General features: G+C 42.7%; 1 protein-coding gene across 1 annotated transcript; it reads left to right on the top strand.

Annotated features, from left to right (window-relative positions):
• Positions 1-413: 413 nt before the first annotated feature.
• On the top strand, positions 414-1,052 carry RNASE10 (ribonuclease A family member 10 (inactive); the record flags this gene model as incomplete). Its single annotated transcript, XM_082648339.1, has 1 exon — positions 414-1,052. The coding sequence occupies one exon, from the start codon at positions 414-416 to the stop codon at positions 1,050-1,052; it is 639 nt and encodes a 212-aa protein (XP_082504465.1).
• Between the last annotated feature and the right edge of the window lie 20,773 nt (positions 1,053-21,825).

The raw sequence follows: 21,825 nt of genomic DNA, 5'->3' as shown, positions 1-21,825 counted from the left end.
ACTTTCTATAAGAATTTCTCTCAAGGGAAGTGTGACACTGTACTTGTTTGTCCTCTTACCCATTCTTTTTGGTGATTTAGAACGAATTTCTGTTTAAGAATCAATTGATGTCAACTATCCCCACTGATACCCCATATGTGAACCAGTTGCAGAACTGCTTCCCAGGTCATCTTCCAGTTCTGTAGAATCCACACATTATGCCACAGCAACAGGGAATGTGGTGGGAGGGACAGGAGAAATGGGAAAAGAGTGAGAAAGGATCTCTGTCTTGGGTGGGGAATGGGGTAATGTGGAGAAAGGAGAGGAGACCCCAAAGACTATGCTGTCGGGGTTTAGGGGAACCTACGATCTCTACTGGAGCCAAGTTTCATTTCAAAGTCAGTCCTCTGTTTCCCTCCTCCCTTCCAGGCAAAATGAAGCTGACCCTGGTGCAGATCTTTTTCATAATGTTGCTGCTCCTGCTGGGCCTGGGGGTAGGCCTGGGGCTGGGACTTCAGATGGCCGCAGCAGTCCTGGAGGAAAGTGATCAGCTACTGAATGAGTTTCAGTCCAGTGACTCACATGACAAGGCTGAAGCCACTAGGGAGGGAGCGGGCACCCTTCGAAGCATAGAAACCCTTAGCAACAAAGAAGTGGTGCAACTGGAAGAGACCACCGTCAGTGAAGATGAAGTTGGAGGAAACAAGATGCTCAGAGCTGAGGCTCTCTTTCAGAGCAACAAAGACTATCTGAGGTCTGACCTGATGGACAGGGAATGCAATGCCCTGATGGCACAGAAGATGAAGCCGCACAACCACACATGCATACCCCGGTACATATTCATCCATGAGGAACTAGAGGCAGTCAAAGCTGTCTGTAAGAGTCCTGTTGTTGCCTGTGACCTCAAGGGAGGCAAGTGTCACAAAAGCTCCCGTCCTTTTGATTTGACAATCTGCAAGTTATCCAAACCAGGCCAAGTCACTCCTCACTGTAATTACATAACTTTCATTCTTGAAAAGTACATTTTTATATCCTGTAGTGACATGAAAGTCCAGGTAGCATCTGGACCATGAAGTAAGTTCTCTTCTGCACCTTCTCATCTTTGTCTTCCTTTCCACTTCCTCTTTGTCATGCTGTTTTCGTCCTTAGGTATTCTGCAAAAAAGGTTCTGGGAAGAGAGGCTGGCCTATTCTTTATCCTATTTGAAAATATAAATCTTCTTTGCCCTAGGGGTTCACCCAACCTGCATTTTTTTCCTGGGATTAGAGGTGGTAGAATAGGGTGATGATGTCCAATCTCTGTAGGTTCTCTGTCTCTTAGAGTCTATCTCTTGCCCTGGAAAGAGATCAGTGAAGAACTGCTCTAGTCTCTCCTATGATCCTGGTTATCAGTCTGTGCCCTGGTCTGGAGGCCTTTAGGTGTGGATTACAATAGTTTAATGCATCCTTTACCCACGTCCTTCCCTGCTACCCACGATGAACCTCTATGGCAATCACATAAGCCTCCTGGGCTTTCCATGTAGCACTTCTCTGCTACAGATGTAAATTAAAGTGATTCTAACTGTGACTGCGTCTGGAGAACCATGTGGACCAGGTTTCTTTTCCCGAACCCCTGGCTGTAGGGGTCTGCAGGTACGGTGCCATGGTGGTGCAGACTGAGATAAAACATGTCCTGGGGCAAAGACAGCACTCATTTTCTTGACCCTTCTCAACCCTTTTCTTTTTCCTCTCATTTTTTTACTACCTGCCATTTTTTTTTTTACATCTTTATTGGAGTATAATTGCTTTACAATGGTGTGTTAGTTTCTGCTTTATAACAAAGTGAATCAGTTACACATATACATATGTTCCCATATCCCTTCCCTCTTGCATCTCCCTCCCTCCCACACTCCCTATCCCACCCCTCTAGGTGGTCACAAAGCACCAAGCTGATCTCCCTGTGCTATGCGGCTGCTTCCCACTAGCTATCTATTTTACGTTTGGTAGTGCATATATGTCCATGCCACTCTCTCACTTTGTCACAGCTTACCCTTCCCCCTCCCCATATCCTCAAGTCCATTCTCTAGGAGGTCTGTGTCTTTATTCCTGTCTTACCCCTAGGTTCTTCATGACAGTTTTTTCCTTAAATTCCATATATATGTGTTAGCATACAGTATTTGTCTTTGTCTTTCTGACTTACTTCACTCTGTATGACAGACTCTAGGCCCATCCACCTCATTACAAATAGCTCAATTTCATTTCTTTTTATGGCTGAGTAATATTCCATTGTATATATGTGCCACATTTTCTTTGTCCATTCATCCAATGATGGACACTTAGGTTGTTTCCATCTCCTGGCTATTGTAAATAGAGCTGCAACAAACATTTTGGTACATGACTCTTTTTGAATTATGGTTTTCTCAGAGTATATGCCCAGTAGTGGTATTGCTGGGTCATATGTTAGTTCTATTTGTAGTTTTTTAAGGAACCTCCATACTGTTCTCCATAGTGGCTGTACCAATTCACATTCCCACCAGCAGTGCAAGAGTTTTCCCTTTTCTCCACACCCTCTCCAGCATTTATTGTTTCTAGATTTTTTTTTTTTTACATCTTTATTCTACCTGCCATTTTGATCTTCTTTTCCCTCCCTTTGTTTCTCCCCTACCCCGCCTCTTTCTCCTGGTCTCCTTTTCCTCTTCTCTTTGGGATCTCCCTGTTCTTTCTCTGAATCCTTTTAGATATTCATTCAGCCAACACTGATCTCTTATGCCATGCCAGGTAAGAAGATGCTGGTCCTATAAAGAGTTTGGCATAGGGGGTTAGAGCGAGGGTGGCTCAAGAGAGTGATGAGGAGAGAGAGAAACAGAGAACTATTTTTAAAAATTATGTCCAGCGCTTCCCTGGTGGCGCAGTGGTTGAGAGTCCGCCTGCCGATGCAGGGGACAAGGGTTCGTGCTCCGGTCTGGGAAGATCCCACATGCCGCGGAGCGGCTGGGCCCGTGAGCCATGGCCACTGAGCCTGCGCGTCAGGAGGCTGTGCTCTGCAACGGGAAAGGCCACGACAGTGAGAGGCCCGCGTACCGCAAAAAAAAAAAAAAAAAAAAGAAGAAAAAAAAATTATGTCCAATAAGTAGAATAATGGTCACATTAGGTGCTCAATAGATGTAGAATGAGTGGGATTGGAGGGAATTTTATTCTCACTCAGCACCTCTTTTCTTCTTTTGCTCTGAAAAACAAGAAAGTTAGTGAAAGAATATTTTCAGCAGAAAAGGGATTGGATCTACTCAAAGAGGAGAAAAGCTATGGGGTTGAATAAATAGAAGATGTTAAGTGGTTTTGCTCAGCCTATTTTCTCTGAATTCAAATCTTTCAAGAAATAGTTTCGTTAGACATGCATGGGCACAGGAAGGGATCTTAGAAAATGGCAATAAGGATTCACTATGAGACTTGATTTTGAGTTTTCCTCTTCCTAGGGTTTTTGCCTGTTTCAATCTCCTTGACAGTAATACACTCAAGCGTCAGGGACATCCATAGATGGGACACTGGAGGAAGGAAAGGTTTGGCTTACTCTGACCTGGTTTTTACCTTCCTGTTCTTTCTTCATTTAGCTCCAAATCTCCCTTACCCTTCCTGTTCTTGCAGGCAGGCAACCACTTAAATGCTTTGCCTCTAGTCTCCCCTCAGACTTCCCTGTTTCAACATTTCCCTTCATACCTTTGACTCACCTCTCCCGGCAATGACCTCTTAGGAACAGTGTTGCTGGGCAGGAAGTGTGTCTGCATCTGTGGGCTGCCCTGACATTTTGGAGGTGGGTGGAGGAGTGGCAGGAGACGAGGCCCTGGACAAGGCAGATTCCTACTCTTCTTTTTTTTTTTTTTTTTTTGTGGTACGCAGGCCTCTCACTGTTGTGGTCTCTCCCATTGCGGAGCACAGGCTCCGGACGCGCAGGCTCAGCGGCCATGGCTCACGGGCCCAGCCGCTCCGCGGCATGTGGGATTTTCCCGGACCGGGGCACAAACCCGTGTCCCCTGCATCGGCAGGCGGACTCTCAACCACTGTGCCACCAGGGAAGACCCCTACTCTTCTTGATGGGAGAATCCCTTTCAGAAGAAATAGACAAAAGACGATCTAACACAAGGGAGAAAAAAAGAAGTGAGGTGTGAGAGAGGAAAGAAGAGTGGGTGTCAGAGAAAATCAGTGTGTTAAGAATTTGTCCAGTATGTAACCCAAAGGCATTGAAGATTGGGAATGTGATGGGAAAGGTTCCAAGTTTGACTTCTTAACCAAAAGACAGAGGATCCATTGTGTGCGGCAAACTATTACGAGACTGGAATTAGCAAGGAATGGAAGCCCATGTGCTTTCATTCACAGATAAGAACCTCTTATAGGTTCCCACCAGCTTCTCTCCTTTAGGGTTCCCACACTCCAACAAGTTCTGCTATCGCCCTCATCTGGTCTCCACTTTGGACAAATCTCAGTGGTCAGGCTTTTATCTGACTGTGAAAACTATCTCAGGAAAGCAATTTACAAAGCACTCTACGGGCTCCTAGTGGCTCAAGCAGGAAAACACAGCTCGGTAGGTGTAATGGGTTGACAAGATGTGGGAACTTCACTCAAAAGGGATAGAAAATGAACTCATTATAGCTCAAATGATGGCTGATTCATAAAACTTTCACCAACTCTTTTAATTCCAGTAAAATCCCCCTCTTCGCACTTCCAGTGTATATGCTTAGTCCATACAACAGGTCCTCAGTCCTCCACCCAGTGTTCCTAAATCCCCAAAACTCCGAAAACTGAAAGATTTTCTTTCAAAGTGGCTCCCAAGCTCAGTGAGATGCAAAATCAGGCTGAATTGACTATGCAAGTCTATTTATTATCTTTATTTATGCTATATGACTATTATACATTTCACTGAAGAAATATCAATATGTCTGATTATGAATACTGCCTCAGATAAACTCTTCTAGGGATGCATAAATATCACATACACTTATACAATGTTGCTTTTTAAAATCCTAAAAATTCTGTTTCAAAATGCATTGGCCCTAAAGGTTTCAGGTAAGGGATTGAGACCTATATATACTATTTAATTAACCCTTAATTTATTTGAATATATAATATGACCTCAGTGAGACCATAGCATTTTTTTTTTTTTTTTTTTTGGCTGTGTTGGGTCTTAGAAAGTCCCCTTCTGGTGTCTGGGACTGACTGAGGCCAGCAGTGCCATCTGGGTTGGGTACCCTGAGCTTGAACTGGGACTTCTCTGGGCCTGAGTCCCATTTCTCCCCTCAGGTCACTGCTCCCCTACCCCATGCGTAGGGCCAACAAGCTGCCCCCCAAAAGTTCTGAGACTTGCACCTATGGCGTTGTCCTAGGACCCTGAAGCCAGGCCCTGTTTCCACGAGGGTGACCTGGCAAGCGGTGGTCCCCTCTGGCTGGTGTGGTATGTCTTTTGTGGGATCACACAGCAGTGGGTCACCAGAATGGTGCTGATAAACTGATTTTGCGTGACTCAAACATATCCTGGACACAGAATAAATTTAGGACTCTGGATCACCAATGGTCACTACTCACCCTTGGACTTGAGTGCATATGTAGGAGGCTTTCACCCACCCATGTTCCTATTGCTCTGCTACTTCTGGTCTATAGCACTTGAGGGTGGCAGGGACAACAGCACGTGTCCCTCACCCTGGGAGCTTCCCACTGCTGGCATCCAGGGTGGACCCCACCCCTTTGCAGGCTCCACACCATGTGGAGGTATAGTGGGCTGCTCCCGTCTCCTGTAAAGACTTTTGAGACCATTGCTCTGCAGTGTCAATGGGGCACTTCAGATCAATGCCCTCTCTTGCCTCTGATTGACAGGTGATGACACGCTCTCTTAATCTGTGCAAGATGAAGGCTAGTCATTCCTTGTGTGAATGGGATTGCTCTTTTGCTCTGCCCATGTACCCCCTGCCTATCCTCCTGGATGGTGGCAATGTGTGTAAGACAGGAGTGTAGTGTGGTCAGTTATGAAAGAGGTGGCATTCTAGGAAGGCGGTGATTATGGCTTAAAGAATTCAAGAGAATTGTACACCTGAAACTAGTATAGTATTGTAAGTCAATTATGCTTCAATTAGGAAAAAGAATAGAAAAGAAAAAAAAGAAAACTTTAGAAATTCTCAAGTCAGTTCTCAAAAAAAAAAAAGAGTTCAGGAGAAGATCTAGTTGGAAGATGTGTTGTTTTATGTTTATACTACAAAACTCTAAATGGCAAATTTCGCACGGTCACAAATTATCATTTTCATTTTCCTGTGTACTCTGTGTGCTATGGTCTCAATATGTATCCCCTCCAAAATCACATGTTGGAATCCTAACACCCAACGTGATGGTGTGAGATGGTGGGACCTCTGGGAGGGAATTAGGTCATGGAGCCCTTATGAATTGGGTTAATGCTTCTGCAGAAGAGATCCCCCAGAGCTCCCTTGCCACTTCTGCCCTGTGAGGACCCTACCTGACCATGCTGGCACGCTGATCTGGACTTCCAGCCTCCAGAACTGTGAGAAATACATTTTTATTGTTTGTAAGATACCCAGTCTGTGGTATTTTGTTCTAAAAATATGGGCTGGGCTAAGTGAGACACTGCTTGTGTTTGTGGTCATTATCAACAATGTACAGTAACAAAGTAACCTTTGAGAGAGTCACTGGAAGCTGGTATTCACAGGCAGCACAAGGGATGATTCAGGGCCATGAGTCATGATACAGCTGGCACGAAATAAATGGCACTAGGAAACTGCAGAAACAAGAACATCTATATGGGTCCTATCAGACCGGTTTACCTTTTTCATGTGGTGGGAGATAATGAAATTATCCAGGAATAATACATCTGACAATAAAGAACATGAAGAAATGGATCCTAGATCTAACAGGAAGAGATGGTGCCCAGACAACACAGAAAGTCTACGTGTGCACTGATTGGATAATAACCAAATATGTGAGTATCTGTCCTCTGCCCATAATTCTAAATCTTCAGCAATAAGTTTCTATACTTCACTTGGGCCTATGACTTTTATAATATATTTTAAAATCAAATTGTTTATATAGATAAGGGCCGCATTCCCCATCCCTCCCTGGAGAAAAAAAAAAAAAAAATTGGCCAGGGACACACACTCCTTAGAAGCAGCTCAGCTTGTGGTCAGATCCAGGGTAATGTCTGTATCATGCCCTTGCCACGCTCTTGATTCGAACTCTCCCCCTCAGATCCCTCTAGAGCTCACTCTTGTAGACAAAGTGGACTGAGCTGGCCCTCTCCACCTCTTCTCTTTCCCAAGGTGGCAAAGTTATATCATCCGGCAGAGACTCATTCCTGGTGGGATGAAAAGGGACTCCAAGGGACAGAGTTGTTGCTATTTAGGCAGTACTTGGACTTAGCACGTAATCTGTTGATGATGTTCCTTCCTCTGAACCTTGGATCCTACCCATAGGCCTGCCCTCTCCTCTTTGCATTTATAGACTGGGCTTCAGTCAGTTTCTAGAAAGTGATTCTAAGGACAGAGATGCCACCTCCAGGAGCAGCTGGGCTGGCTCTTTAGTAGAATTAATGATTCAGAAGCCAGGTAATAGTTTGGATTTAAAGGAAGAATTTGGGAAAAGAGGAAGATGGCTAAGCAGAAGGAATATTTAGGGAAATGTGAGTGCACACGTCAAGGCGTCGTGGCCCTTTACCATTTACATATGATTTCAGGAGGCACTGCGATATCCCACTGTTTGAAAATGTCAGCTCTCCAGTATTAGCACGAAGCTAATGTTTAGAATTATATCTGTATAAACGTATTGCGTATCCCTATACACAGCATGTAAAATTTTTAACTTCAAAGAATGGGTGAGATTTTCAGCACCTTTATAAGGTGACAAGAAAAGCAAAAGGCAAAACAGTACTTGTTCTATGAATGCTTTTGCATGAGTTTGGCAGTGTGCTAGTTACCGGTTGTTAAAACCAGTAACAAAAAGACAAAAAAACTAAAATCAGGCATTGTATCTGCCATGGTAACACATCCACAGACGAGGCCTATAGGGGATAGAATAGGAAGAGAGAAGGTGACATGATTAAGTCTAACACTAGGCATTGCCCTGGAAAGCTGGTCTGGCTAAGGACCAATGTAGAGCAAGCAACTGCATTAGGAGACTATTTCCAAGGGGAGGAAAAGGCTGTCCAAAGGGTCAACGGATAAAGATAGATATTTTTACCAGGAAGGTGCAGCCATCTCCCAGCTTCTGTGAGTGTTACCTGCCAAGAATTCACAGGTGCACTTCTCTGGAAGAGAAGGAAATGTATTGAAGAAAATATGGTAGAAGGGGGTTATAAATATGGAAAAAGCGTTACATAATCTGACCCAGAATTAGTCAGTAGAAGCCCTTCTAATCTGGCTTCTGTGTGCTTTTGACATGTTCCCATCATTCTTTAGACACTTCCTTGCTTTGAGAAACAGCAAGATGGTCTAAGCTCATCTTGTATTTTCCTTGCCCTGGGACCAGTCATTTCTCTAAAGAGACATGGTTGTTTTAGTGGAAAACAGTATTTTAAAACCAAGATCGGATGCTAGGTGTGTGTGTTCATTTTTGTGGTGAGAGAGTTGGTCCCTCAGAGGGCAGAGCTTGGGAATATAGCAAAAAGATGCAATTACACACCCACCCTCCCACCCCCCCACACACATATTTACATGCATTTTATTTATGTATTTACATTGAAAACCATGATTCACATCAATATCTCCAATTCCAATCCAACCCCATAGGCTCATATTAGTTTTCTCCCTTTCCATATTTATATCTCCATTTCCGTATTTATAAACCCCCTTCTACCATATTTTCTTTAATATATTTACTTATTTGATCAATCTCCATGTATGTAACTGAATCTTCTGTTTCTGCCACTGTCCCCCCTTCCATATGGATGCCCTTTGCCCTCTCTGACTCCGACGCTCTGTGACAGGCTGTCCCCCTACGTGGATGCTCCCCATTTGGGTTTTCATACCCCACACCAGGTTCCCCTCTGAGTGAGATACCTCCTCTCCTTGCTCAGGCTGACGCTCCATGCTGGATTTCTCCCCCTCATGCCTCACCTCTACTCCCCCTCACCCCCCATATGGATGTCCTTTTCTCTTTTCTTGGGCTTTGACTTCCTATTCCCCATGCCAGACTGACCCCCCTTTTCAATGCACACTTAATGGCTTTTGCCCCATTTAATGGCTTCAGGACTAAATTGTTTAGGAAGGGAAGAAAGGGAAAAGAATGGAAGGGAATAGGAAAGAAACAAAATGGAAGGCCAGGGGAAATAAGCCAATGAAAGGGAAGAGGTGTTATATCTTTTGAAAATTAAAATTATATATTAGCAGTTTCTGTACTTTAAAGTTTTACTAGCTATATATTATTCTATTTTATTAATGCAATATGATCCATTGAACTATTCCTTTACTTTTGGAGGTTAAGTTGACGTCTAACTATAAATAGTTTGCACAGATTCTTTTCCTTAAAGCAAATTCTTCCAAGTGGAATTATTAGGTCAAAGAGTATAAACCTCAAAGCTTTAGGTGCCTATTCACCTATTGCCTTTCAGTAAGGTTGTGCTTATACTCTCTCCACCAGTGTATAGAATGGACCCACGTCACTATATCCTTTGCATAATTTGGTATTATATTTTACTTTAAGTTTTGACAGTTTGATAGGCAAAATAAGGGATCTCATTATTATTTAACTTTGCATACCTTTTATTGAATGGGCCATATCTTCTCTTTTTATAAATTTATTTTATTTTATCTTTGCATTGGGTCTTCGTTGCTGCACACGGGCTTTTCTCTGGTTGCGTCTAGCGGGGGCTACTCTTCGTTGTGGTGTGCAAGCCATTGTGGTGGCTTCTCTTGTTTGGAGCATGGACTCTGTGTCTCGTGGGCTCTAGAGCGCAGGCTCAGTAGTTGTGGCCCACGGGCTTATTGGTAGGCGGATTCTTAACCACTGCGCCACCACGGAAGCCCCAAGTGGGACATATCTAAAGCAATTCTTAGTAACTCAGTGTCTCCTCTTCCCAGAGATTCTCTCCACTTCCTGATACAAACCCTTATGAGCCCTCTTTTTCCCATATACTCTGTTACTCTGAAAACACAAGTTAAAAACTCTTTAAGTTTGAGTGGATTATTCATGATGGCTGCACAGTATCATCAGTCATGCATTCAGGGTGTTGAATCTGGGTTCATTTAGGAGGGTACACGGAGAAAATACGGTTCAGGAATTTCTCCTAGAGGAAAATTACCTCACAGTGCTCAGGTTGTGCGAGTGCCACGGATATCCCATCATTCACCTACCTTCAGTCTTGCCACACACCCTTCTGTGGGTAATGCCATCATCAGTGTTTACCATTCTTGAGATTATCTATACCTGCCTGGGCAAATTATTCCCATACTCAGGCATCTTCTCGCTGGTTCCTATTCTGTAGTCTGTTTTGCCCAGCTTAGTCATCCCAACCACCTTTGAAGCAACTCTTTTAATGTTAAGCCTAAAATGGGAAAAGATTTAGTTAGGGTTCCAAGACCAGATTTACAAAAAAAAAAAAAAAAAAGGTCTGTTGTAAGATGGGAACTTTCTCCCTTGGCAGGTCCTGTTGAATGAGAATAAAATCTGAACAGGCAGCATCACAACCAGAAATAATCAAATATCCTCATAATGACCTGTGTAATTCCCTGGTTCTACAGTTCTTTCATCTTCACTGTTGTGGTCACTTAAATCCATCTTCTGGAATTCTAGAACTAATCATTTCCCTAAGCCGAGGTATTGTAGGAGGTGGACTCAGCAAAAGATGAATCTTACCTCAGCATGTACTTTGCATTGTAAAATATACACAAACATAAAACGTGCCATTTTTATCATCTTTAAGTGTACAATTCAGTGGCATTAATTACATTGACAATGCGCACGATCATCACTACCATTTATTTCTGAAAGTTATTTTTATCATGCCAAATAGAAATTCTGTCCCTCAGTTCACATTTTGTAATATTTATCAAAACAATACATGCCCACAGTTAAAATCTACAGCCTCTCTCCCTACGACTTTCCAACTCTCCAGTCCAAGTCCAAGTGGGTCCAAGAGGCACCATTTCTAGCTCTCGCCTCACTATCTCTGTAAAAGTCTTCTTTCTCTACTTACTAATCCATCAAGTCTATTGACTTCATGTTATGGCAGATTAAGGTTTAGCTCAATTTCACCTCACTCCCCTCTCCTTTTCCTCCTAATATAGCAATATTTTAGTTTCTCTGTTGCTTACCTTTCTAACCTAATAATATACTAACCCTCTTACTATCTGTTTCAGCTATGTGCTGCATATTTTGAGTCCCTATTTTGCAAGATGAGGATATTAGCATCCTTATCGTTCCCTTCATTCTCTTTTTCTCTATCTTTAATGGATAAAGAAGATGTGGCACATATATACAGTGGAATATTACTCAGCCATAAAAAGAAACAAAATTTAACTATTTGTAGTGAGGTGGATGGACCTAGAGTGTGTCATACAGAGTGAAGTAAGTCAGAAAGAGAAAAACAAATACCGTATGCTAACACATATATGGAATTTAAGAAAAAAATGTCATGAAGAACCTAGGGGTAAGACAGGAATAAAGACACAGACCTCCTAGAGAATGGACTTGAGGATATGGGGAGGGGGAAGGGTAAGCTGTGACAAAGTGAGAGAGTGGCATGGACATATATGCACTACCAAATGTAAAATAGATAGCTAGTGGGAAGCAGCCATATAGCACAGGGAGATCAGCTCTGTGCTTTGTGTCCACCTAGAGGGGTGGGATAGGGAGGGTGGGAGGGAGGCTTAAGAGGGAGGGGATATGGTGATATACGTATGCATATAGCTGCTTCACTTTGTTGTACAGCAGAAACTAACACAACATTGTAAAGCAACTATACTCCAATAAAGATGTTTAAAAAAACCTTCAGTCATCTGTCCTTTAGTTCTACATTGTCACGATTTTTAATATTACATTTTATAATCAAAATTAAGACTTAGGTTCACTGACTCTAACACCGAAAATTGATACAAAGTATTTACATTATTTAGAATATGCAAATAATGTTTCTGAAGATCCAGAAACACCATAATTTCTTTTTTGGGGGGCCGTGAGACATGCGGGATCTTAGTTCTCCAGCAAGGGATCGCGCTCCCTGCCGTGAAAGCGCAGAGTCTTAACCACTGGACCGCCAGGGAAGTCCCTAGAAACACCATAATTTAAGAAAACATTTTGTATCTCCTGGAGTTTATTGTTGTCTTTTTTATTTGTTAGATGCTTTTTTTGCAAGCTGTAAATGCTCACTTAAAAAACAGTTTTAGAAATAGATGGTAGTGATGATTGCACAACATTGTGAATGTAACTGATGCCATCCTCTCAATCAAATGAGTTTTCTATCAAGTACTTCCTTTCCTTAGAGATTTCTCTCCTAGAGCCTCTGCCCCAGTAGGTCTGTTCTTCAGCTGTGATCCTGTAATCATTCTTGTCTGGATGCCATGTTGTCCTCTTTCTTGGTCTACTCTCTTCTTTTAGTTTTTGTTGGAGCCTATCGCCAAGTAAATTCATAAGAAAATGTGCTTAGGAGGTGCATTTTGTGAGTTCTTACATACTGGAAAATGTATTTATTCTTTTGGATTTTCTTATCTCTTCTACTTTTTTCTCATATTTTGGAATTAATTTTTTGGAAATTTCTTTACGCGGACCTCTCACTGCTGTGGCCTCTCCCGTTGCGGAGCACAGGCTCCGGACGCGCAGGCTCAGTGGCCATGGCTCACGGGCCCAGCCGCTCCGCGGCATGTGGGATCTTCCCGGACCGGGCACGAACCCGTATCCCCTGCATCGGTAGGCGGACTCTCAACCACTGCGCCATCAGGGAAGCCCTCTTGGAGATTTCTTTGACTTTATCTTTTGACCCTAATACTGATCCTTTTGTTCCTCCTGACATTAATATGCTTATTTTACAAGTGTTTATTGTTTTCCGTTGTTACTTTTTCAAAGCATTCTGGTCTTGCTTTATAAAAACGACAGCTCTCAGATAAATCAAAATACACTAATTCGAGGTCTTAGCCTCTAATTATTAAATATTAAGACTTTATCCTCTAGTTTCTGCTTTGTAATTTTTCTTTTACTTCATGTTTTCTAAGTGCAATCTTCAGAGATATGGAGGCCATTCAGTATGTGAAAAGAATGAATTTTGCAGACAAATAGAACTAATTGTGTAGCCTTGGGCAAGTAAATTTCTTTTTAAAATAAAGATAATTCAATGTTGCTAAAAGGATATATGTATATATATTAACAGTGAAATGGTAGGGTCTAATTTTTCCTCCTATATGTATCCACTTCTCAAAAATAACACTCCCAGGGCTTCCCTGGTGGCGCAGTGGTTGAGAGTCCGCCTGCCGATGCAGGGGACACGGGTTCGTGCCCCGGTCCGGGAAGATCCCACATGCCGCGGAGCGGCTGGGCCCGTGAGCCATGGCTGCTGAGCCAGCGCGTCCGGAGCCTGTGCTCCGCAACAGAAGAGGCCACAACAGAGAGAGGCCGGCGTACCGCAAAAAAATAAAATAAAAAAATAAAAAAATAACACTCCCAGCATCTACAACATGTGTGAGGTATGCCACCAGATGGCGCCAATGCACTAGTCTCATGATCAGGATCTGTATAGTGGGTGCTTGGCTTTCACACGTGTCTCAATCTTTCTTAATAAATTTGAATACTCCGGCACTTATTTTATGGAATCAAATCTGGGAAGCTATAAACCAATAAATGAATCATAATTTTCTGTGGAAGAATATGATTAATTTTTGAATAGTACTCTTTTCTTAGTCTTTACCAAATAATATGCATTATACGAGTGATAAAAATCAAAATTCAGGGGGCCTGGGTTCAATCCCTGGTCGGGGAACTAGTTCCCACTTGCATGCCGCAACTAAGAGTACCCATCCTGCAGCTAAGGATCCCACATGCTGCAACTGAACATGCCGCAACTTAACATGTCACAACGAAGATCCCACGTGCCGTCACCAAGACCTGGCGCAGGCAAAATAAATAAATAAATAAATATTTTAAAAAGTCAAAATGATGTATCTCTGTAAAACAGTTAAATTTCAACATTAGATGTTACAATATACCTCTCTTAATATTTGGGATGGAAAGAAATTAACATATAGGTATAAATTGGTGACTCACTAATTTTTTTCCTGTTTCTATTATAAATTATTATTCCAAAGCTAATCTCATGAACAGACTTGTTAGAGTGTTTATAGCGGCTCTATTAATAATCCCACCAGGGACTTCCCTGGCTGTCCAGTGGTTAAGACTCCATGCTTCCACAGCAGGGGCACAGGTTTGATCCCTGGTTGTGGAACTAAGATCCCACAAGCCGCATGGCATGGCAAAAAAAAAAGAAAAAAAAAAAAAGCATCCCACCAAATTAGAAGAAACTAAGATTTCCTTCAACAGGTAAATGAATGCACAAACTTTGGTATATCATACTATGGAATACCATTTTGCAATTAAAAGTAACAAGCTATTAATCCACTGATGAATCTTAAATGTTATTGCTATGTGAAAGAAACCAGTCTGAGAAGACTATATACTATATGATTCCATTAATATTACATCCTGGTAAAGGCAAAACTACAGAAACAGAAAAGAGATCAGCGGTTATCGGGAGTTGTGGTGGGGGGTGGTTTGCCTAGATGAAGGGCAAGAGACTTTTTAGGGCTATGAAACTATTCTGTATAGTACTGTAGTGGTGCATACATGACACTGTCCATTTGCCAAAAACCAGCACAAAAAAGTGAATCTTAACGTATGTAAATTAAAAAAAATTAACCAGTAGGGTGAGGGGATCCCAGGATGGAGGGCAGACTGTGACAAAGGAATTTGACTGTATGACAAAACCTTGCTGAAGGGGATACTGAAGAGCCTTAAGTAATTGCTATAGACCAAATGTTTACGTGCCTCCCCACACCCCCAATTCATATATTGAAATCTTAATCCCTAACATGGTGGTATTAGGAGATGGGGCCTTCGGGAAGTGATTAGGCCATGAAGATGGAGCCCTCATGAATGGGATTAGTGCCCAAGACCTCAGAGAACTCCCTCAGCCCTTCTGTCATGTGAGATTTTAGCAAGAAGATAGTCATCTATGAACCAAAATGTGACTCCTCACCAGACGTCAAATATACTTGGGCCTTGATCTTGAACTTCCCAGCCTCTAGAACTGTGAGAAATAAATTTCTGTTGTTTATAAACCATCCAGTGTATGGTATGTTTGTTAGAGCAGACCAAACAGACTAAGACAGTAACTTTAGAAATTACTGGAAACTGGAAGACTAAAGACAAAAGGAACTGTACATAAGGACTGTATTCTAGTTGATAAGTTGTTTCCCACGGGGGTATGAGTTAAATTGAAACTGCTGTATATCTATACTGGGACTGAACAAATAAGTAAATGAATTGTGGTTGGTGGGATCCCAGGCTTCTCACTATTGGAGTGAGAGGTTGCCGATAAGAAGAGGAAAAGGCTAGAATAAAACATGTGGTTTAGAGTTGTATGTGTCAGTATAGATTTGGCTTAAAATAAATGCTGATTGATATGTAGAAATAATTACAGATACGAGTGTATACATGAGTTGGCATATATAAGTTTCTTAGCTCTGTTCTCTGAGAAGGCCTTGAAACAATGACGTTCCAGCAGCAATAAGTGCAATCAGTACCCGAATCTTGGTTTCTAAATACCATTCTCCAATAAAAAGAACCAGGATCCTTGAAGAATGGCTAATTTTAGGATTGAGGCAGGGAATATAAGATGTACCTGGAGTATCTTGTAATGTCAAACAGTAAGAGAGTATGCAAAACCAAAGTGGAGTGCTCAAAAACCCCCCAAAATACAAAATGTCAAAGGGACACAGGAGGTGACTGAAAGAACTCCTGATGACCAGAGCTAGAACAATTTGAACAAAAAAATAGTTTAATATTGAATCTTATCCAAAGTATAAAATAAATACCCATGAGTCCACAATGATATAAATGCATCTGAATAAATAAATAAATGGGGGAGAAAAGACAAATCTTCCATACAGAGTATTCCCGATAGTTTGTTTAGATACTACCCACTCCAGGAGAAGGAGCATAGCTCCCCTGCCCACAGTGAGATGACTTGCTTCCAAAAGGAACAGTACAGAAGAGTGGAGCAATTGAAAAGTAACTTTACGGTGTAAAGAACGGGCAAATATTGCTTAAGCAAGATGATCAGCCAGGAAGTGATACAATTACTTCCTTTAAAATGTTCTCATATTAATCTCTTCCTTTCTTTTCCTTATGTTATTCTCTTTCCTGTCTTCATGGCCTTATACCTAGGTTATACATATTATAGTCACTCAGACCACATATTTGTCTCCAGTCTCTCTCCCCTTCAATCTGTCATGTCCATTATTGTCAAATTAACCTTCAAATATTACCTTTTTTTTTAATATTACCTTTTTTAACGTAATTTTATTTTTTTAATTTTTAAATTAATTTTTATTGGAGTATAGTTGCTTTACAATATTGTGTTAGTTTCTTTTTTAAAAAATTTATTTAATTAATTTATTTTTGGCTGTGTTGGGTCTTCACTGCTGTGCACGGGCTTTCTCTAGTTTTGGCGAGCGGGGGCTACTCTTCACTGTGATGCATGGGCTTCTCATTGCGGTGGCCTCTCTTGTTGTGGAGCATGAGCTCTAGGCACGCAGGCTTCAGTAGTTGTGGCACGCAGCCTCAGTAGTTGTGGCACAACATGCTTCATTGCTCCGCGGCATGTGGGATCTTCCCGGACCAGGGCTCAAACTCCTGTCCCCCGCATTGGCAGGCAGATTCTTAACCACTGCGGCACCAGGGAAGCCCCGTGTTAGTTTCTGCTGTATAGCAAAGTGAATCAGTTATACATATACATATATCCCCTCTTTTTTAGATTTCCTCACCATTTAGGTTACCACAGAGCTCTGAATAGAGTTCCCTGTGCTATACAGTAGGTTCTTCTTAGTTGTCTATTATCTACATAGCAGTGTATATATGTCAATCCCAATCTCCCAATTCATCTCACTCCCCCAATTCATCCCACTCCCCCTTCCCCCCCTTGGTACCCATAAGTTTGTTCTCTAAATCTGTGACTCTATTTCTGCTTTGCAAATAAGTTCATCTGTACCATTTTTCTAGATTCCACATATAAGCAATATTACACAATATTTGTTTTTCTCTTTCTTACTTCACTCTATATGACAATGTCTAGGTCCATCCACGTCTCTGCAAATGGCACTATTTCATTCCTTTTTATGGCTGAGTAATATTCCACTGTATATACATACCACATCTTCTTTAATGTAATTTTAAATATAATTTTCTCTACCACAAATCTTCATATTAGCTCTCATTATCCTCGTATTGGTTTCCTATTGCTATTGTAACAAATTACCGCAAACTTGGCTACTTGAAACAATACACATTTATTCGCTTACAGCTGTGAAGGGCAGAAGTCCAAAATCAGTTTTACTGGGCCTAAATCAAGGAGTTAGAAGGATTACACTCCCACAGTGGCTCTAGGAAGAATCAGTCTTCTTCTCTTTTCCAGATTCTAGAGGTGCATTCCTAGCATTCCTTGATAACCCCTTCTTCCATCTTCAAAGGCAACATTGTAATATCTCATCTCAGTCCATCACATTGCGTTCTGCTCTAGAGTCAAATCTCCCTATGCCTCCTCTTATAGGGACACTTATGTTTGCATTTAGGACCAACCCAGAAAATCCATATTTCAAGATCCTGAACTTAATCACATCTGCAATGTCTCTTTTGCCACATAAAATAAAATTCACCAGTTTTATTTTTTTTTTATTTTTTTTTCAAGTATAATAAATGTATCTTTAATCAGAACAATATTTAGTATGTGGTTATTCAGAATATTCACCTGTAATTGGATTTAATAATTGTATAAATTGAGCCTAAGAAAGATATTTAATATGCTTACAGGAATAATGAAAATAAGAACACCCTTACAAGAATGTGAGAGACAGCAGTGCATAATGGAAAACATACATTTTGGAGTCAGACAGATGTGGGATTGTACCTCTGCACTTCATCTTGGTGCAAACTTGAGCAATTTATTTAACATTTCTGTACCTCATTTTTTTGTGTGCACAGTGGAAAAAAACCAGCCTTCCATCAGTTAACTATTGCTGCACAAGTAACCACCCCAAAACTTAGTGACTTGAAATGGAAAGCTTCTTATTGTTCGCTAGCCCCGCAGCTCAGCCAGGTTTGCCTGTGCAACTGCAATCAGTTGTGTGGGTCAGGTAGGTAATTCTGCTGATCTAGGGCGGTTGATGGGCTGAAGTTTGGTCTAAGGTAGCCTCTGCTGGGACAGCTGGGCTCTCTTCCAAGTGATGGCACTTCAACAGGTCAGTCCTGTCTTCTTATGGCAGAGAAGGAGCACACAAGGTGTCTTGAAACTGTCGTACTGTCAATTCTGCTGTGTTCTTTCGGTCAAAGCAAGTCACAAAACCAAGCCAGATTTCAAGGAGTGTGTAACAGACTGCTTCATGATGGGAGTAGCTGTGGAGTTGCATTGCAAAGTATATGGATCAAGGAAGGAGTAAAAAATTGTGTCCATTTTTGCAGTATACCATAGTCCCTATCTAGCAATTTTTTTTTATTTATTTATTAAACACATTTATTGGAATATAATTGCTTTACAGTGGTGTGTTAGTTTCTGCTTTATAACAAAGTGAATCAGTTATACATATAAATATGTCCCCATATCTCTTCCCTCTTGTGTCTCCTTCCCTCCCACCCTCCCTATCCCACCCCTCTAGGTGGTCACAAAGCACTGAGCTGATCTCCCTGTGCTATGTGGCTGCTTCCCACTAGCTATCTATTTTACGTTTGGTAGTGTATATATGTCCATGCCACCCTCTTACTTTGTCCTAGCTTACCCTTCCCCCTCCCCGTATCCTCAAGTCATTCTCTGGTAGGTCTGTGTCTTTATTCCCGTCTTGCCCCTAGGTTCTTCATGACCATTTTTTTTTTTAGATTCCATGTATATGTCAACATGCATTTATGATAAAAACACTCCAGAAAATGGGCAATTTACCTCAACATAATACTCCAGCTTTCTTTTGGTTTCCATTTGCATGAAATACCTTTTTCCATCCCCTTACTTTCAGTCTGTATGTGTCTCTAGGTCTGAAGTGGGTCTCTTGTAGACAGCAAATATATGGGTCTTGTTTTTGTATCCATTCAGCCAATCTGTGTCTTTTGGTGGGAGCATTTAGTCCATTTACATTTAAGGTAATTATCGATATGTGTGTTCCCATTCCCATTTTCTTAATTGTTTTGGGTTTGTTATTGTAGGTCTTTTCCTTCTTTTGTGTTTCTTGCCTAGAGAAGTTCCTTTAGCAGTTGTTGTAGAGCTGGTTTGGTGGTGCTGAACTCTCTCAGCTTTTGCTTGTCTCTAAAGGTTTTAATTTCTCCATCAAATCTGAATGAGATCCTTGCTGGGTAGAGTAATCTTGGTTGCAGGTTTTTCTCCTTCAACACTTTCAATATGTCCTGCCACTCCCTTCTGGCTTGCAGAGTTTCTGCTGAAAGATCAGCTGTTAACCTTATGGGGATTCCCTTGTGTGTTATTTGTTGTTTTTCCCTTGCTGCTTTTAATATGTTTTCTTTGTATTTAATTTTTGACAGTTTGATTAATATGTGTCTTGGCGTATTTCTCCTTGGATTTATCCTGTATGGGACTCTCTGTGCTTCCTGGACTTGATTAACTATTTCCTTTCCCATATTAGGGAAGTTTTCAACTATAATCTCTTCAAGTATTTTCTCAGTCCCTTTCTTTTTCTCTTCTTCTTCTGGAACCCCTATAATTCGAATGTTGGTACGTTTAATGTTGTCCCAGAGGTCTCTGAGACTGTCCTCAGTTCTTTTCATTCTTTTTTCTTTATTCTGCTCTGCAGTAGTTATTTCCACTATTTTATCTTCCAGGTCACTTATCCGTTCTTCTGCCTCAGTTATTCTGCTATTGATCCCATCTAGAGTACTTTTAATTTCATTTATTGTGTTGTTCATCGTTGCTTGTTTCATCTTTAGTTCTTCTAGGTCCTTGTTAACTGATTCTTGCATTTTGTCCATTCTATTGTCCATTCTATCTCCAAGATTTCGGATCAACCTTACTATCATTATTCTGAATTCTTTTTCAGGTAGACTGCCTATTTCCTCTTCATTTGTTAGGTCTGATGGGTTTTTATCTTGCTCCTTCATCTGCGGTGTGTTTTTCTGTCTTTTCATTTTGCTTATCTTACTGTGTTTGGGGTCTCCTTTTTTGCAGGCTGAAGGTTCGTAGTTCCTGTTGTTTTTTGTGTCTGTGCCCAGTGGCTAAAGTTGGTTCAGTGGGTTGTGTAGGCTTCCTGGTGGAGGGTACTAGTGCCTGTGTTCTGGTGGATGAGGCTAGATCTTGTCTTTCTGGTGTGCAGGTCCACGTCTGGTGGTGTGTTTTGGGGTGTCTGTAGACTTATTATGATTTTGGGCCGCCTCTCTGCTAATGGGTGGGGTTGTGTTCCTGTCTTGCTAGTTGTTTGGCATAGGATGTCCAGCACTGTAGCTTGCTGGTCGTTGAGTGAAGCTGGGTGCTGGCGTTGAGATGGAGATCTCTCGGAAATTTTTGCTGTTTGATATTATGTGCAGCTGGGAGGTCTCTTGTGGATCAGTGTCCTGAAGTTGGCTCTCCCACCTCAGAGGCACAGCACTGACTCCTGGCTGCAGCCCCAAGAGCCTTTCATCCACAGGGCTCCTTAATTTGGGATGATTGGTTGTCTATTCAGGTATTCCACAGATGCAGGGTATATCAAGTTGATTGTGGAGCTTTAATCCGCTGCTTCTGAGGCTGCTGGGAGAGATTTCCCTTTCTCTTCTTTGTTCTCACAGCTCCCAGGGGCTCAGCTTTGGAGTTAGCCCCGCCTGTGCGTGTAGGTCGCCGGAGGGCGTCTGTTCTTTGCTCAGACAGGACGGGGTTAAAGGAGCCGCTGATTCGGAGGCTCTGGCTCACTCAGGCCCGGGGGTAGGGAGGGGCACGGAGTGTGGGGCGGGCCTGCGGCGGCAGAGGCCGGCGAGACGTTGCAGCCTGAGGCGCGCCTGTGCGTTCTCCCGGGGGAGTTGTCCCTGGATCCCGGGACCCCGGCAGTGGCGGGCTGCACAGGCTCCCCGGAAGGGCGCGTGGCCAGTGACCTGTGTTCGCACACAGGCCTCCCGGTGGCGGCAGCAGCGGCCCTAGCCACGTCCGTCTCTGGGCTCCGCACCCCTAGCCGCGGCCCGCGCCCGTCCCTGGAGCTCTCTCAAGCAGCGCTCTTAATCCCCTCTCCTCGTGCACCAGGAAACAAAGAGGGACGTAAAAGTCTCTTGCCTCTTCGGCAGTTCCAGACTTCTCCCCGGACTCTCTCCCGGCCAGCCGCGGTGCACCAACGCCCCGCAGGCTGTGTTCACGCTGCCAACCTCAGTCCTCTCCCGGCGCGCTCCGACAAAAGCCGGAGCCTCAGCTCCCAGTCCCGCCCGCCCCGGCGGGCGAGCAGACAAGCCTCTCGGCTGGCAAGTTCCGGTCGGCCCGATCCTCTGCGCTGGAATCTGTCCGCTTTGCCCTCCGCACCCCTGTTGCTGTGCTCTCCTCCGCGGCTCCCACGCTCCCCCACTCCGCCTCCCGAAGTCTCCACCCGCGAAGGGGCTTCCTAGTGTGTGGACACTTTTCCTCCTTCACAGCTCTCTCCCGCTGGTGCAGGACCCGTCCCTATCCTTTTGT

The sequence above is a fragment of the Grampus griseus genome (assembly GCF_964374135.1).
Source record: "Grampus griseus genome assembly, chromosome: 2".
Taxonomy (NCBI): Eukaryota; Metazoa; Chordata; class Mammalia; order Artiodactyla; family Delphinidae; genus Grampus; species Grampus griseus.
Note: the sequence above shows the minus strand (reverse complement) of the source record. Positions and strands in the feature narration are given on the sequence as shown.